This window comes from Lonchura striata, chromosome 6 (assembly GCF_046129695.1).
Source record: "Lonchura striata isolate bLonStr1 chromosome 6, bLonStr1.mat, whole genome shotgun sequence".
Classification (NCBI taxonomy): domain Eukaryota; kingdom Metazoa; phylum Chordata; class Aves; order Passeriformes; family Estrildidae; genus Lonchura; species Lonchura striata.
The window spans coordinates 45,384,107-45,402,470 of record NC_134608.1 but is presented as its reverse complement, the minus strand read 5'-3'; the positions used below and the strand labels follow the sequence as shown (position 1 = coordinate 45,402,470).

General features: G+C 36.7%; 1 protein-coding gene across 1 annotated transcript in view; it reads left to right on the top strand.

The window, feature by feature from the left end:
- The window catches only part of CHID1 (chitinase domain containing 1), a 94,731-nt gene extending 76,604 nt beyond the window's left edge, over positions 1 to 18,127 (top strand). The window contains exons 11-13 of the mRNA XM_021555174.2: positions 13,361 to 13,441; positions 15,748 to 15,790; positions 17,858 to 18,127. Of these exons, the coding sequence (XP_021410849.2) occupies positions 13,361 to 13,441; positions 15,748 to 15,790; positions 17,858 to 17,956 (223 nt within the window). The 3' untranslated portion in view covers positions 17,957 to 18,127. The remainder of the gene's footprint in view (positions 1 to 13,360; positions 13,442 to 15,747; positions 15,791 to 17,857) is intronic.
- The last annotated feature ends 237 nt before the right edge of the window (positions 18,128 to 18,364 follow it).

The following is an 18,364-nucleotide window of genomic DNA, read 5'->3' as shown; positions in this document are numbered from 1 at the left end:
CCTCGCCCCAGGATGAGAGCTAGCCGGGGCTGAGACAAAGGGAACCGGGGCGGGAGCGCGGCAGTTTTTGGTTTTTTTTTGTTTTTAAAAATGCTAGTAATATTCCTTTCAGTCACTGTACTCTCACTGTAGCAAGGAAACTACCCAGTATTTTGATTTACAGATACGTCAAATACAGCAAGTGATGCTGTCACGGAATGAGTGTTTAACACAGTGTAACCACTAGACTACAGTGTGCCCTCCCAAGAAATTTCTTATTTCTCCTGAAATTACATTTAAATTCAACCATTGTCCTGTCTGACACATCAGTCTTAACAGACCATGTACTTCCCTTTTAAAGGTCTTCTTCTGCTGGTCCAGCAGGGAAGTATTCCACAAATTACTTAATTCTCTTTGCTGACATGCCTCACTGGGACAACCAATGCCAGAACATCACTCATCAGCATTTTCTTAGATGTATTTAATTTTCTGTTAATGAACTAAAGCTGATTTTCACATTCAGTGCATAGTGAATATCTGGGGCTGGGGGGGGGGGGGGGGGGTGGCACTCTGAGGTACTGTAAGAAGGGTCTTGCTGTCTGATTCTGTTTTGCATCATCTGAGGCTGAGGATCCGACTTCTTTCCCTCTGCTGTGCAAGTGCACTAAACCAGATCCCTTTACTGTACAACTCCAGCTGTGAAAGGCTTGATCAGCAACTGGTAGCTTTTTCTTGAATGCTAATTTTAGAGTTTCTCTAGTTAGCTAATTGTGGCCAAAGGAAAAGTGAAAAGCTTTACAACCATCAAGTATCTATCTTACATAAAGCATTACCTTAGGCATTAAGCATTGCCCTTTTTTTGTGGGGTATTTAACCTATTCAAAAGCTGCCTGGACATAACCCTGAGTAATGTGCTGTAGAGTTTGAGAAGGGAGGTTGGGCAAGATAACCTCCAGTGGTTCCTTCCAACTTTAGCCATTCTGTGATTCCTAATGCTTTAAGAACAGGAAAAAAGGAAGTAGCAGAGAGCAAGCAGATAAATTGTTATTTTCTGCTCAACCTTCTGTACTGGCATTCTGTTTCAGAAACTTAACTCATAAACCACTTTAAGGTTCTCCCTGAGCCTCCTTTTTCTGTGGCCTAAACACCCCTGGCTCCCTCAGCTGCTTCTCATGAGATCTGTGCTCCAGATCCTTCCCCAGCTTCATTGTTTAGCTGAGTGTGTTTCCTAGAGGTTGGTAGCTTGTCATTTACATAATGCAAGGAGGTTTAAATTATTTGGCTCATAAAAAAGAACATGGTGAAATCAGGCTTCTACCAAGCAAGGATTGTTGCTGAATCCTTCATGGCCCTTTCCTACGTTAACTAAAATTTCAGAATTTCTTTATGAACAGCATGTACAAATTAGACCGGGTCTCTTTATGTAAGGCTTTAAAATAATGTTGGAAGTAATTAATGTGGGCATGATATCCAGTGTGAAGTTTCAGTGTGTCTAGTAAAAGCAAGTACAGCCTTGCTTTATGTTTGGGATATTCTGTGTTGATAAATTACTTGCCTGTGACTATAAAAGAAAGGTAGAAGTAGCAAACCAGCAACAGAACATTTAACTCATAATTGTTCTATGAGTTAACCCCTAGGTCCTTCTCCCTCATTTCTAAATCACTTGGATTTACTAAACTGATTGGAGCAAAACTTGTCAGCATCTACTTCAGCCTTGTAAAATCATAATGAATTTTAGCAAGTTTCAGCACACCATCTACATGTTAATGTTTCTTATGACTAGGGTAATGAAAAAGATATTTTATTCTTCTGTCTCTACAAACATGATCCATGATGTAAATTGAGTCATTTTTGTTCACATCCGATATACTGAATGATGTTGTTTTCTATTCGATTTTTAATATATGTAGGTAAGCATACTGACTTTTTCAATATTGATATTTTAGTAACTGGGTTTATTGCTATTTTAATTATTTTTCAATCCTAATGTTTCTATGTTTGTCCTTAAATCTTATGTACAGTTCATCTTTCCATAAACTATCCTGAGCTCTGAACATTGAGAAAAATGCTCCTAAATGCTCCTGAAGTGCTCCTGTCTTGTAATATAGTTATGCCAACTTGGTAATTTCTTAACCTCCCTTTCCCTCTGTGACCTCTTGAGGAACACAGTGAAGATTATCTGGAATCACATAAAGAAATTTAGAGAGATATTATAATTTTTGGCTGACTTGATTTTTTAAATCAAAATTTTTTTAATGATGTTGCAGTATTTTTGAAGAAATTATACATCATGGCATCTTTAATTGCCCATATAGGGATAAGTCTCTATTGTATCATAAAAAATCCCCATTGTTATTGACTGGATTGGTATTGTTCCTGTCTGGTTTAAATTATCACATTATCCCAGACTTCTGTCCTCAGAAGAAGACCTTGTTTCCACATAGGTTTTTGTTTTAATCCATGGTCTTCCCACCTCTGTCATAATTGCTTAATATTTATGCATTATCCCATAGTGTGAAATGCTGTAACAATGTGGAAGTCAATAGTTTTGTAAATTCTTTCAGCACTCTTCTATTCAAAATGTTCTTATTATATTGTAGGTACAAATTAGAACAAAGATGATACATTTGAAAGTGAAGGTGCAGAACAAAACTGTTATGCCATAGGAGAAGAATATGTGGTACCTGCCAGTCAAGTTCATTAAATTATGTTGTTATAGCAACTGGTTAGCCTCTTCCATACTTAAAATATCTTGTGTCAAACAATTAGTGCTGCTTAATTGTATTTTATTGCAAAAAAGGCAGGTAATTAAAGAGGTTCTTGCAATGGCTGTGGGACCAGAAAGGGTCAGAAACTACTTGTAATTGGAATATGTTTCGTGAATATAAATTAATAGATCTAGTAATCTATCTCTTCATTCCCCAGGGTCCAAAAAAAGTATCTAATGTACTTGAATTGCTGTTGCTTGCTTGGAAATATTAATGGATAAAAATTACCTCTTGTCCTCATAACTTTTTTTTCTTTTGTTCTCATCGTCTTAGGACATCTGTAACATGTATGATGTATGTGATAGCCTTGTCCACATAGACAAATGGCCCAATAAAATGCATTTTGGACTTCTCAGGGCATTTCTCTGTATTGTGGCTGTCAGTCATGTGTTGCAGTAAGTTCTTTTCCTCCAAGTTTGGTATTCTGCATAGAAACTTTCTGAGCATCTGATCAAACACAGCAGCCATCATAACCCACAAATATAGAGCTTTGTGGGAGAGAAAAAGATTTCTAACAACATAATATTTTGGATTTCAAATCAACAAGTGCCCAAATCAGTCAGCCAAACAAGTTCAAATAATCTCAGTTATGGAATTAGAGCCTATTGTTAAGACAAGAACCTGTATTTTTTTCATGGTGTGCAGAGGCAATTTTTATTTATCTTCGGGATATCTGGAATTGATCACCAAGCATTTTTTATGCTGAGTACAGAATCCATTATCTGGCAGTAATGGTTCTTTACTTAAAGAGAAAACTGTGCTATCCTGAGGGGGTGGGGGATTGAAATTAAAGAGCTTCTGAAGTGGTGCAGTAGTTGTGTGTAGACTACAAAGTGAGTAAAGCAGTACTGGCAGACACTTACAGGAGCACCTGCAATGCAGAGTGAGAGGGGAACAGATTACAGACCTCCACTTCATGTTAAGGTAAGTAGAAGTAAAATATCACACAGCAAAAGCCTACAATCCCAAATGTAGGTCAGTAAGTCTTCCTGTGCCTGCAGTTGGATCTGCTTCGTCTAATCCAAGCAATATTCCCCATGTTATCCATGCTTGTGCGTTATAGGACTTCACAGTTCTACAGCTGACAGTCCCATCTGTTTCTCTTCATCTCTGAGCCTTGCTCTTACCCTCTTTTTATGTGTCTTCACCTAACAAGGTCATTCATTCCTCTTCTCTGTGCATACCACTGTAGCAAGTGCTCATGTTAATTAGGTATGTAGGGCACAGGGAGTTGTTCCCAAGTGGCACATCTGCCATATGGTTTTGAAATAGCTCCTTGCATTGAAAAGCAGAGCTTTACTTCTCTCCTCAGGCCTGCCTTAAGGTAGAAAAGTTGACTTATTTGTGGGTATGAACCTTTCAGAATCTTGTCAGATATAATTCAGCAGAAACAATTTTTTTTAATTAAAGCAATCAAATGCTTTTTCTGTGCCTCTGAAAGAAAAAATATTCCCTGATGAAATCAGAAGAAAAAAGGAAAATGAAAGCTTCTTCCCCCAAGAGTTGTTTCTGAATTGTGCTTAAAAAAAAGAAAAAAAAAAGAAAAAAAGACATTTCTTCATTCCACATTGTATCCATCTCTCAGCCACTATGCTTTTAATAATTGATCCTTTGCAGTATTTTTTGCTCTTTAATCTTCCTTTCAACTTTCTGGATTTGCCTTTCTTACATGCATATCATGATGTTAATATTTAACTTGCTTAGCTTTTCAGTTAGTAAGTGCTTAAAGGACATTCTTCTTTTATTGATTACACAGCTGTACTGGTGATTGCTCCATGTGTTGGATGACTTGTGTAGGTGGTGCAAAGTGATAGTGTTTTGAAAGTGTTACTGCAATGTAATGTGTTTGCATATGGAACAACTTTGGAGGCAGAAATGTCTGACTGTTTTAACTTTAGCAGTGTACTAAGATAATTTGTCAACACTTACTGTCTGAATTTGTTCAAATAATTGCAAAAAGCAAACTTCTGTCATACAAGCACAGCAGAAGAATTTGTTTTCTAACTCCCCCAGATGCTAACAAAATTTAGATGTACACAGATCCCATATATGCTGACTATAATGCCCATTGCATTCTTCCTTTAAACCAACAATTTCTTGAGCCAACCAAAGATCTTTTGAGAGGATTAATGCTATAAGTTCTGTTTAATTAAAGATTTAAAAAAATATATACATGCCTGTTAGAGGAAAATAATATTGCATTTTGAAATTTAAAGGGGGAAAAAATATGGTAGTTATGGTGGTTATCCCTTGATTTGCAATCCAAGTGTTACTGTTTGATTTAAGTAACAGCTCTTCTGGAAATCATTGTAAATAAGCTCATGCGTATTTCATTTTGCTTTAAAATTTAGTCTTAATTTTAGCAAATTTTATCAGAAGGGAGATATGTGTGTTCAGCAGAAACTAAATAGATAAAAATACAAATTTTTTTAGAGTTACGGCAAAGATATGGAAGATGTTCTGCTGTTTTTTCATGATGAAAAGTGCACAGGCTTTTCTTTAAAACTGAGCACTGTCACATTAATATGCATTAGTTTAACTAAATATCGAGAGATTTAAAATTCATGTTCTCAAATATTTACTTAATTGCCCTGATGCAGATAGTTGCTCGAAAGGGCATAAACTTCCACTCTCATTGGTTAAAAGATAGTTTATGACTTCATAGCCTGTCTTCAAGTCATGCCAAAAATGGAGGAATTACATGATATCTAGATTATCTTAAGGCATGTTAAAAATGTATTAAACTTCTGAGATTTGCAATTTTTATGAGAGATTAATACTCATTTGCATTAATATCTCATCATACTGTCTTTTCAAAAAACAAAGGCTGAAAGTCTTACATTAGTTCTGTTGGTGTACAGTCAATTGAGAGGAGAAAGATTCCTCTGCCCAGAATGAAAAATCAACTCAAAAGTCAGCAGAAGTGTTCTTTGTTCTTCACTTACCTTGGTCCCAATAGATGGAAAAGAGTATATAGTTCATATCTTTATGGGACATCGGAGGTTTGGAGAATTTACTGCTCTGCCATAGATTTTCCTTTAGCATAGTTAACTTCTCCAGTTACAATCCTCCCTGCTAAGGATGGAATTTATGATTTCTTTCATATGAAACTATCTGCTATATTGGGCTTGATAACTGTGCTTCAATAGCTACTACATGCCAAAAAAACTATTCCTGAGCTGTGTTTCTTTTATTTTATAGAAGGTGTTTGGTGTTTAGCTCCTCCTTTTGCCAATACCTTTGATGGTGTTTCTTTAAGCAGCCAAACCACTCATTCATGATAATAGTGGAAATTGTAGGCCTGATGTGATTGTCAGCTAAGGAACCTGAGCATTCTTCTGAGACTACTTGGAAGTGCAGATACTTTTTTTGTGTCTTGTTCTCAGCATCTTGTGAAGCAAAGGGAATCCAATCCAGCCTTTTCAGGGTACAGTCTCCTACTATAGTTCATTTATGTAATTGTCTGAACTTCTGGTTCCTTGCAGACAGTTCTGCTTCTGTCTGATATCCTGTTTTTGGTGAGACAGCAGAGGCAGCATTTCATTCCTAAGGCAGTTGCTGACCTGGGTCAGGTCAGTTTTACATCTCCAGAGTCCTGCAGCCTGCAAATTTTGTGCTCTGCCTGACTTAAGTCACTTGGGAGCAGATCTTCCTCTTCACTCGTGTCCTTGTCCCATCCTTGGTGCCTTCTGCTGCTTGCACCCAATGCATGTTCCCTTAATTTATCCTTTGCTACCAAGTGTGTCTTTGCCCCTGCATGGGGCTCAACCAGGGCATCTTAGCAACCCTGGAAACAGGGCATGAGCACCTGCCTGGCTGAGGTGGAGGCTTGGAGGAACTGCAGTGCTCCTTTCCTGACACAGGGTGAGGAAAAGATGCTTCTGCTGGCTTTTGTGTTTCTTAAATCTGCTGGATGACATTGCTATTGACCTTGGGTTGTGTTGGGATGATTTAAATTCAGGAATGGTTGAAGAGAAATACAAGAAGTAACTGTAAGAGCTAGGAGTGGTATTTAATTGCATTAAGATCATCTGACCTTTTAGAAAAGGATGGAAAAGAAATGTGATTTGTTAATATGTACCTTTTTTAATGAAGGAGGTATAGAAGAATTAAGAATATCAAAGTAGGTGAGTTTGCACTCAGAATACATTTTCATACTGGAGTGGATCAGACTTCATCTCCTATTCACTGAATTAAGATTAACTGAATCTGACCAGGCTCCAAATCCAGTATAACAGTTTTCATTGGTAATCTGTGTAGCATTGTGTAAATAGAGTTGATTTGTACACTTTGAGCAAGAAGAAGGTCTGTAAAGTTGTTATGATGTGAGTAAAAGGAATCCAAACAAGCCCAACCTGACACACAACAGAAGCAGCATAGTTTTTTAGTTTTTGTTATTTACAGCTGAAGCCAAGCAGCAGATATATTAGTGGATCTGAACTTTGTTCAGCCTCACGTCCAAAGATAAACAGCCCCACTTTTTCAGATGCAGTGCTTATTATGTCAGTTCTTAGAAGAATAGAGCACAGTATTTTATTTGGAGTAATGAATCTGAAAATGCTTCAATCTCAATTGAGTGTTACTTAAACATTTCAGGAAATGGGCCCTTAAACTAGCAGTTCTATCTACAGAGATTTTATTTTTAGGGTGAACCTGCTGGTTCTTGAAACAAGCCTGTAGGGATAAACAAACATTAGTTTTCATCATGTTGAGAAGTATTTTTAAGCAGAAATACTCTCTCATAGCTCAGATTCTGAGACAGAAACTAAGGCAGATTATTGGGTGAGCTGGAGCAGAATGTAAGTTTTTATGTATGGTCTAGGAAGCACTAATACTTTGACAGTTTCTTGATGATACATTGCTTTATAGAAATCTATTAGGACCTGTGTTTCTTCTATGAAGGATGGACATGAAGCTGCTGTAATGTCAGTGCAGTGGTTTGACCCTGACTGAGGAAAGAATCACCTTGGCTTCTCAACAAGGCATATTTTCAATTTTCCTTTAGAAACAGTCATGCTGCTGAACAGCAATGTGTTACTGAAGGCACACAAAGAAATATGCAAACCTTCTGTCTCAATCTAGTTATGTCCTCATTGTCTGAGAAATAGTTTTTGACTTAAAAATCAAGGTCTTGTTTTCTTTAAGGAGATTTTCGTATGTTCATCTCATACCCATCAGTCTGAGTTAAAATCTTAAATATTTAGATAAATGTTCACACCTTTCTGCCTTGTGTGTGATTAATTCTATTCATAGATCAATATCTAACTGTAACTTTGTGGGGTCTTTTTTGGTAAAGAACCACCATTTTGGGTATGCTGAGGAATACAGCATGCATGTATTGCTTTCAGCTGTACTTGACATTCCCATGGATAATTTTCCAGTGTATCACTGTGTAAACTCTCAGGTGGGTCTCCCTATAAAACCTCTTTGAAGTTGATTGTAAGGAGGACTACTAACATGTAAAGCTCTATAAATAGAAATATATATTTCTTATGTTTTCTTCTGTAGCCACAGTAAAGAATCAGAAGGTTTTGATGCTCATTGTTTCTTGAGACAGGAATGCTTCTGAAAAGCTTGACATTGTCTACCGTGTCTCCTGAGATCTGCAAATTAGGAATAATTTTCTGTCTCTCTGCAGTTGTGTCCAGCAAAGTATTATTATTTCCAAATTACTTTGGGAATGCTGAACAAGATGCTCTTTTGAAGAGCCCAGAGTAATGATAGAAATGTCACTGAGGTTCTGCTTGTTTTCATTGGGCTGGTGCATCATGGCAGAAGGTACAAGGTCAGTGGGTTTGTGTGAGGTTGGTGTGGAAGTGCTGAAAAGTGTCATCTATCAAGTCACTAACAAAGTATTGTAAAGAAATCAGTGAGAATGATTTTATAAAACTTACTGAAAGCAATACACCCAGAAAAATTACTATGTTGGAAACCTGTTACTATTAAAATAGTAAAAATAGTTTTATTGACTTTTTAAATTGACAGAGCAAGGTTCAGGCAGCAACAGAGAGATTACTAGAGAAAGATGATGCTTGATTATAGATTTTCATTTCTAGGCTGCTGCTTGGATATTTTATCAGCTAACTGATGGATTTCTCTCTTCAAACTCTGTTTAGAAGCTCTTTTACATTGAATAATCTAAAGACTTAACAGAATTATTTTTGAATAATATACTCCATAGATAGGCTTATAGTGTGCTCTCCACTCCTCTCAGATGCATAAATCTTCAGAGTAAAAATTATTTCAATGTTAGTTCATACTTTTGATTCTCTAGAACATACATAGTAGCTGTCTTTTTCCTGCATAACCTGTTTGCATTTGAAATAATTTAGTGGGATTTGTGTTAATAAAATCTGAATTCTTTAATGTGCAAGCAAGGGATACAGTGCTATGAAACATTACCACCTTTTAAAGTTGGAAGCATATAAATTGTAAATATGGTGTTACTGAGTGGAGAGAGGAGATGAGTAAAAAGGTTTTTAAGTTATCCTGATAGAACCAGTGTGGTGAAAGCTAATTGTTCAGTCTGTTCTTGACATTTTTTACTGCACTGTGTAATGCTATATATATATACATATACACACACACACCCAAATAACATTATGCTGTTAATGACTCTCCTAGGTTTTTTATAAATCTATGCATGCTTTCAAAACTATTTTAAAGGCTAATAGATAGAGATGGTTAAATTGCAGGGCATCTCTGCCTTTTGCAAGCTGCAAACTTTAGGGACTGAGTGATTGAGAACTCAAAATCTGTATAAAATCTCTTTTCTTTTTCAAATTTTTTCCTTTTGTGTTTTATTTAGTACCATTGAAAGCATCTTTTATCAAAACTGTTAGTTTCATGACTAAATCATTCAGTAGCTTATAGGATATTCCAAATGTTTGCATTTGTTTTTTAGAAATTATCTTCTAAGAAGCAGAGAAGGCCAAAAAATTCCCACTTTTAAAACCTTTTTTATAAAATGTCTCCAGATTGTATTGTTTCTTGACATTTTGTCTCACCTAAAAGTAGTAATTTAAGATAAACCTTAAATGTTAAGTGTCATGGTAGCTAAAATTAAACATTAAATAAAAGGGGGTTTGACTTACAGGTTATATATACAACCCCTCTGAAAAATCTTGTTTTGAAGATGGGAATCTTCCCATTCACAGAATGGGGAAAAGCAGTGGGGAAATGGACTGGTACTTTTTTAGAAGTTCTGAGAATGTTATTAGGTGTACTCCTGTGAAAACTAATTTGGAGCTATTTCTGTCTATTTGTTTTGCATCAGAAATTGGAACTCTTGAGCTCTAGAATACAGTCTTTTGTGTGACTTCTTTTACTTTTATTAAGAGATTCAGCTCCCTACAAAGGGGGAAGATGGGCCCTGTCCAGCTGAGTCTAAAACTTGCCTTGCATAGGCACTATTGATAGTTATGGAGATACAATTCCTGGTAGGTTTACATTTTAATAACTAAGCCTATTGTAGCTGAAGAAAACGGAAAAGAAAATGTGTGGCATAGATTTTCAGGGTGAGCAGTATTTGTTATTTGACTGAATCTCTCAGATTTGATACAGTGGAAGTGGAAACACAATTTTCTGTAGCAGAAGAAAATGGTCCTTCATCCTGATTAGAGATCTGTTGCTTCTAATAGAGTTTTGTTCATGTGAGAACTGGGGAGAAAATATAAAGTGTTAGAAAAGAGCATTAAAATGCAATGTATGCTCAGTAGTGGTTTCCTTTTCACTAAAGTTTTTTGGTTGAAGAGTAATTCAGGACTAGTAAAGCAAAACACCCAAAGATTAAAAAGTTTAACTTCATAAATAAAGCCTAGTCTAAGAATTAAATACAAAGCTATCTCTTCCTAGAATGTAAATTTTTTGTTGCAAAAGATATACTAGAGACTGGTTTCTTTATATTGTCAGTGAAAAAAAACCATTATCCATGAAGATAAATACCTTCTTCAGGGGGACTAAAGATTGTGGGTCTTACCTTAACATACTCCAGGGCCGAGCCATTTTTCATGTTTTGGAAGAAAAGCATCTAAGAAAAGGAACACCAGGCATAAATCCTGAGAATCTTTAATCTGGTTCCTTTATTTATTCACTGAATAAAGTAAAGTGCAATGCTGTGTAGATGTAGCCACATTAGGGTTGTTCATAGGGCTGTCTTCAGCAGGACAGTCTTTACAGCAACTCCATAATATGTATGTTTTGGCTTCTCCTTTAGTTTGCAGAAGGGAATGTTTGTTTTAACCCAGAGTGTTTGCAACCAGGAGTATCTGTCACACAAATAATAATTCTTCTCTGAATACCAGGAAGTGCCCATTTTGACAGAGGCATGGCCATTTAAATGAGCCAGAATGGCACTTGTCCATGTCAGAACATGTATGTGCAAGGTGGACATGCAGGTGACACTGGCCTTTTGTTACTATTCCTGATGATCCATGCAGATCTATCATTTCTATATGTTGCATTGGTGCTTCAGTAGAGGCTGGCATCAATAATCCAGATACTTCAACCATGCTGACCTTGTTTCAAGCTAGCACCATAGAAACAACATGACTTGCTCTGCAAATGGTCACAAACTTCCCAGGAAATATGTAGTGCAAGGCTGTGAAACTGAGTTTTCAGTGTTATTCATTCTCTTAACTGCTGAGGCAGCTTGGTAAAAGAAGAAAGGTAGTAAGTTAGGAGCTGATGGATGAGGAATTAGTCTGGATAGCAGTATAAAAGCAGAAGTGAACTGGCACAGAGGCAGTAGAAAGAGGGATAAATTAAAAAGAGAGGATGAAAAACTAGCAATAAATACAAGGTGAAAGGTATAGAGTGAAATGAGGGGTGAAAAAAAGGAAAACTGGCTGTGGTGAGCTTCTTGCCTCTTTCTTTTTCCTTTTTGAGAACCCGAAAATTTATCTAGAATTCTGCTATCCCTTTTCTTGTTCAGTGTGATGGCAAATTTTGGTTTTCTTTTTATTCATTTATTTATTCATTTATTTTAACCAGTGCATGTCAAATATTTGTTGAGTCAAGTACTGCCCCAGCTAAGAGATAATGTATTAGGAGTGCCTGGTGAGCATTAGTTTGAGTCAAGCAAGTGTGTTGTGATAGAGCTGCTGCAGTTTTACACAGGAATCTTTCCACTTATGATGCATATGGTAGGATTCTACAGAGATAATAGGATAATATGGCATATCTTGGAGTTCTTGCCTTCTTTGTTTTACTGAAAGAAAAGGAATCAAGTAAAGGAAAAACTCATGGCTACAAGAAGGGAACAGGTTATTCCCAAGTTCGGGCAATAGAAAACCCATGGGAAACAGATGTGATTTGCTGACACACCTCTTCCCAACTCTTCACAGCTGATGGAAATTTTTTAATAAGAAATAGGATGATTACAAGGAAATGTGTTCATCCAAATCCTATAATAAGAAGAGAAATTATTCCAAGAATGAGACCAGCTGTAGTGGGAGATGGCTTTGATAGACCTTTCAAAAAGAGATGGCCAAAGATGCAGGTTAAAAAAATGCAGAAGAGACAGGGGAATGAGACTTGGTTTTGTGTGACACCTGTGTGGCCTCTATCACTGGCAGTAGCTTGCCATCTTCTGGTCTTCTGACATGTGGCAGCCAGCAGCTGTTTCTGTTTTGCAGTCAGAAATGCAGACACTGCCTCTGCACTGAGAGAATATTTGAGCTATAAATTTACAGCATACCAGCTCTTGCACCCCCGTACCCCTTGCAGAGTTTTGGGTCCAAGTAGTACTCTATCCTCACTTTGTGTCAGGGGAGATAGGTCATGCCATGTTCAAAATGTCCATGCAAGAAAATAATACGAAGAAGCCAGTGATGGGGAAAATTCATACGCAGAATTACTTATCAGTGAACTTTCCTTGACAATTCCAGTTTTAGAAGATTAGCTAAGCCCCTTTTCTAGAAGAACTTTCCCGATGACATAAGCCTCATAGTGGAGGACACAGCTGTATGCAGCCTAGGAATGACTTCAGTTCCTGTGCTTTGGCATATGGATTTTAGACTGTAGAAATATTAAAACAGTGCCTTCAAGTGTCCTTGCAGATTTGTTACTCGATGAACATTAATTCATTCACAGAGTCACACACAATCAGAGAATGAAAAAGAGGCCACTGAAGGCCATCTGGCCCAAGTTCCCTGCTCCAGGGACCATATTACTGAGGATGGTGCCCTGATACCTTTTGAATATCTCCAGGGAAGGAGACTTCACAGCCTCTCTGGGCAATCTGTTCTAGTGATTGGTCACCCACATAGTAAAGTGTTTGCTCATATTCAGGTGGAAGTTTCTGTGCATCAGTTTCTGCCCATTGCCTCTTGTCCTATTGCTTGGCACCACCTTGTTGCTGTTGAGGATATCCATATCACCTCCTGACACTCTCCCTTCAGATATTTATATGCAATGCTTTAGAAAAAAAATAGCCTAAAAATGTGAACATGAAATTGTAAAGTGGTTAAGGAAATTAGTTGTCAACAAGAAGATATTTTATATCATGTTCAACATCTAAACATGGTAAAATTGCCCTTTCAGAAATTTCTGCAATGTAATTCCATAACTGCTTCTTAGAAAAGTTAATTCCTTATTATGTTTTTAATTTGTAGGTACATTGAAACCTTGAAGGAACACAAGCCAAAAATTGTCTGGGATGAAAAAATTGCTGAACACTACTTTGAATACAAAAAGTAAGTTACATTTATTAACTTACCATTCTGCAAATATTTTTGGGCATGGGCCAATGGCTGCAGTGTGCAGCTGAATCCAGAAAATGGAAATTCTGCTGATTGTGATCTGTTTGTCAACATTGAACTGCAGCATAAAAGAGTACTTTGGGTGAGAGGGGAAAATCAAAGAAGTATTAATGAAATTACATAAACTAGAACAATCTTTAGAAGAGAAGTCTGATGAGTCATATCTTTAGAAATTATCCATCAAAGTTATCTATTAAGTGTCAGTTAATCAGAGGCTCTGAGATGAGTCCTGGGAGCCATATAATAACTCAGCCAAAAATAGTTCTGAGAAAAATCTGTGGTACAAGAGCCTGGTTTCACAAGTCTTACTGCTAAGATTATTTAAGTGAAGAACTTCCACTAGATGGAATAGACTGTAAAGAAATGTAATAGATGTAAAACTAAATGACTTCCAGATAAAGTTTTTGAAAGAACTGAGAACATTAAGGGTAATAATATTCTTTGTCCTCCCTTGTTCATCATGAAATGACAAGAGGATTCCTGATCTAGAAGAATCTATTTAAAATAGATTTAAATGAAACCAGCAACATCTTATTACTCCTATGATAATTGGCTATTTTTATGCAAATATATCAAAATATGCAAAATGATACAAACAAATCCTACTACTCCTGCAAAGCTGTGTCTTGTATTTTACTCAATGCATTGTTAATGTGAAGATAAACCACTGAAAGGAAGAGCAAAACACATTTTAGAAGCTTTTAATAAAAACAATCAAAACTTTTTATTTCCAAAACAACCTTATCTGAAATATTTTTAATTACTTAAAAAAAAACACCCAACCAATAAACAAAAACCAAACCTAAACCTACAAATCACCTACCTTTGTATTTTTAGTTTAATTTTCAAGGTATTTCTCAGTCTGTAATTTTCTTTTGACTTTTATTTATCAGGGAAAAAAAATCCGTTCACCAGTGTTTAGATTTGTTTTCTGTGATTGTACAAAAGGATTGGGATCTGTATGCTTTCATTTTTAATTATTTGGTGTCCTGTTGCAAAATTACTTTCTACCAAGCAATTACAGATTTTTGTGTTAACTAAAAAGGAATAAATCATAAGCTCTGTTTTAATGATCTTTAATGTCCAATCCTTTTGGAGACGCAGTGAACACTAGATGAAAGCTTGCTCTCAAAAGTGTAACTCTGAGGACTCTGTTTGAGTGGCACGCTTCTGGGATTCATGTCCAAATCACATTTCTTACATGGCAAAATGAACTTGTGGCAGAGGGATAGCTTGTCAGTAGCACTTCCCCTTTCTTTTGAAGCCAGCCTTTGGAGGTTTTTGTGTGGGGCTTCCTGGAGGAATTTTTGATGCATGAAGCCCATTCTGTCTAAAAATCACTCTAAACTTTACTTATGCTGTGCTTGGCAGTCAGCTGTGTGGTTCGGCTGGCTGCAGGGGAGGGTTATTTAAGGAACTCTTTTTCAGTTACCACTTTGTTTTGCAAAGGTTCAATTATCTTGGACAGGGATGGCAGCCAGGCCTGAAATATGTATGCTTCCCTGGTGAAGCCTCTCACCTGGAAATCTTGCACATCTGCAGTGGCTGAGAAATGAAATCATGAATCTTTAAGCAAAGCACAGCTAATGATTTCAACAGGCAGAGACTGTCTGTTACAAATAGTTGCAGAAATCTGACTGCTTGTCCCAGTGCACAGGCAAGTATTCACTTATATAAGTTGTGAGACTTTAGGAGCAATTCCTTCTTGGTCTGCCCATGCATTCTACTTTTTCTCCTGGCCTAAGTGGTAACGTGGTGCTGTGGGACCCCTTGTAACTCATCCTTCTCATTACTAGGGGTTTAAAATGCCACCTTGGTATTTGTGCTCAATATAGCTTGTCCTGTCTGTATATTTTATACTGCTGGCAGTTAATTTAGCCTGAAAGATAATAATTCAGAGAATTTGAGAAAATATTTCACAGTTTGCATCAGAAAACCAAACGTTTTCATCTTTTTCAGATGCACATTTAGCAGGCACAACTGCATGTTACAATCTGACAGTTTTGTCATCCAGTTGCAACAAAACATCTCAGTGTTTACTATGTTACGGTATCAAACCATCTCTGTTGTGAGATCTCTTCTTGGATCTTCTCTTTTCACTGTCAGCCTTTTCAGAGTATCACAGAATCTCAGAATGGTTAAGTTTGGAAGGGACAAACCTGCTTTGGAATTTTAACCTTAGTTTAAAATCCTGTTATCTATCAAAGCTACTGTGACTATTTGGTTTTCTTGTTTTGCAGAAAAAAGGGAGGAAAACATGCAGTCTTCTACCCAACACTGAAGGTAGGTGCCACTTTCTCAGGTCAGAGGGCTGTAAGAGGACAGAGATGTTTACTTGACCTGTTGCATTATTGAGACATTTCAGAAAATGTTGAACTGGGTTTTGGCTTTTGTGAAAGAAGTTTGCCCTCATGTGAATGTTATGTAAATTGTTATGATTCAAAGATGCAGCTGCTGCAAGAAGGTTGGTTTTTTCTCTCGTGCATAATGGGGTTTTGGGATCTCTGAAGATAAAGCATGTCTGGAGATAAGACCAGGACAAACCGGTGCTGTAGAGGATCTATTCAAGTGCACGGCTCATGTACTATCAGATGTTGTTAGCAGATTCTCAGATGAGATACCAGAAAAGAAATTTTCCTTCTCATCGTGGTGGCTGGAAGCTTGGAGAACTTTTGCCTTCCTTTGTAACAGGGTCCTGTTTCTCCCTGTCAGCCTGCATCACCCTGTTTTCTTCAGTTCTGTGGAACAGAACTTCAGTATGTGGAACATACTTTAGTGTTTTGAAAACTTCTACATAATAGTCTGCAGTAGAGCAGAATGCAGAATAAAATGGTTAATTACAGCCTTAGTTCATAGGAAATTATCTTTAGACTTTCTCAAATTAAACTGAAAAAGAACTGAAAAGGCCAGCGTATTAAACCTCTGCTGGCTTTTAGTATTGGAATGGAATCGCTTCTGTAGTGAAATTGCGTTGTGTTTACAGAGACCAGAGACTTTTTTTAATGATTAAACTAGTATGAAATTATCTAAAGCTCTGTTTTCCTGGATTGTTATCTTAAGCACCATGAGTAAAAGGATATTTCCCCTCATTAATCCAATATGGATGGAAATACTATCACATATGGGATATTACCTACCACATCTCTGTTCTTGCTAGTGCTGCCTGTCTGAGAGTTAGAAAGTTTCATTGTGAATGTATCAGAGAAAAGATAGCTTGTGCTGTTACGCTGTTTTCTTCAGCCTCAGGGAAGGATTTCACCCTGCCATTGTCAGTACTAACCAAGTTAAGAAAACTCATTCCTGTATATTTCTTTCATTATTTCTTCTCTAACAGATCACTACCCAACTGTAGTGATTGGTGAATGCATGGAAATGTTTTTGTTTTTTGGTTTTTTTTTTTTTTTTCATTTTCAACATTCTTGTAATAGTTTGAGATGTGTTTCCTGGTCAAGATGGCTGGTAAACACTGAATGTTATTACCTCATGAAAAATGCATTTCTTTCCCCTTTTAATGTTATACTCACTGATAGGTTGCTCAAAATTAGTTTGTTCATGACTAGTTAAAGCAGTCATGAATGCCAGGCCCAGTGGATCTGTTAATGATGCTGTGATACTTTTTCTTGTTTCCCATGGAAATGATTTTTAAACACATCCCTAGTATGAACAGTTTAAACACTGCATCACTGTAGTTCAAGGTAGAAAAACCTGAGAGCAAGATTGAAAAATAATTATTTTTGTTTGAATTGAAATAAAAGGCAGAACATGAATTGTGGCATTACTTCCCTTGTTAACCCATGGCTAAACTAACTGATCTAAATCAATGGCTAGAACTTAAATAGAGATGCTTTTAATTATTATCTCCAAGAATGTCTTTAAAATAGAATTTTTGTAATGTAAATTGTGACTCTGTCCTGGGATATGGCAAGGGTAGCCAAGAGATCTTGATGGTATTTGACAAATCGTTCTGATTGTCTTCAGTGATAAAGTTTTATTTTACCCCTGAGATATTTCTGGGAAGAGTTAGAATTTCTGTACATTGTGAAATGATAGGCTAAATTAGAATAGTCCTTTGCATAGTTCATAAATCTGATTTATTTCTGTGGCATTTTGTCAATTTAGCTGGTAATCTTTTATTAGGTCATTGAATTAACTGGTACGATTAACTGTCTTTGACTGAATGATTGCTTGCTAACCAGAGAGTATTTGAAATACAGACAAGGTTTTTCAGTAGCTGGTTCAAGGGTAGATGTTTTTAAATGGTCTGATAATGGCATGAAGAGATGGCAGTATGGAGTGTCTGATATCTCTGACTGAGACATGATTGCTTTATGTGTCTTGTCTTTCTCTTAGTCCATCCAGTTGCGCTTGGAGCTTGCAAAAGAACTGGGCACTGGAATATCCATCTGGGAACTGGGACAAGGCCTGGACTATTTTTATGATCTACTTTAAAATGAGAGATGATCTTAGAAAGACTTTATTTGCTTCACTGAGGCTCCACCTTCAATTAATCTGGGTATCCTGGAGAGGTGATTTTTAAAACATTTTTTGTAATTTATATCATATCTGTATTAAACTTGCCTTTTTTTTCCCAATAAAGAATCCTTTTTGGTTTGCCACACAGACATGATTCTTGGTATCTGATAAAATTCAGAGTAAAAAATCCAAAGAAATTTCTCTTAAAGCACCAGAATTCCAAGTCAGTGAAAACAGACCAACATAGCTGGATGGAGTCAGAGTTGAGAATATTTTCTGAAACGTTTTCTAAAAGAAGTAAAATGAGGAAGTTGATGCCATCTGATCAGAGTTTAAGATGGCGACCTTTGAAATAGCTACTGGTAATAACCAAGATAAGAGAAC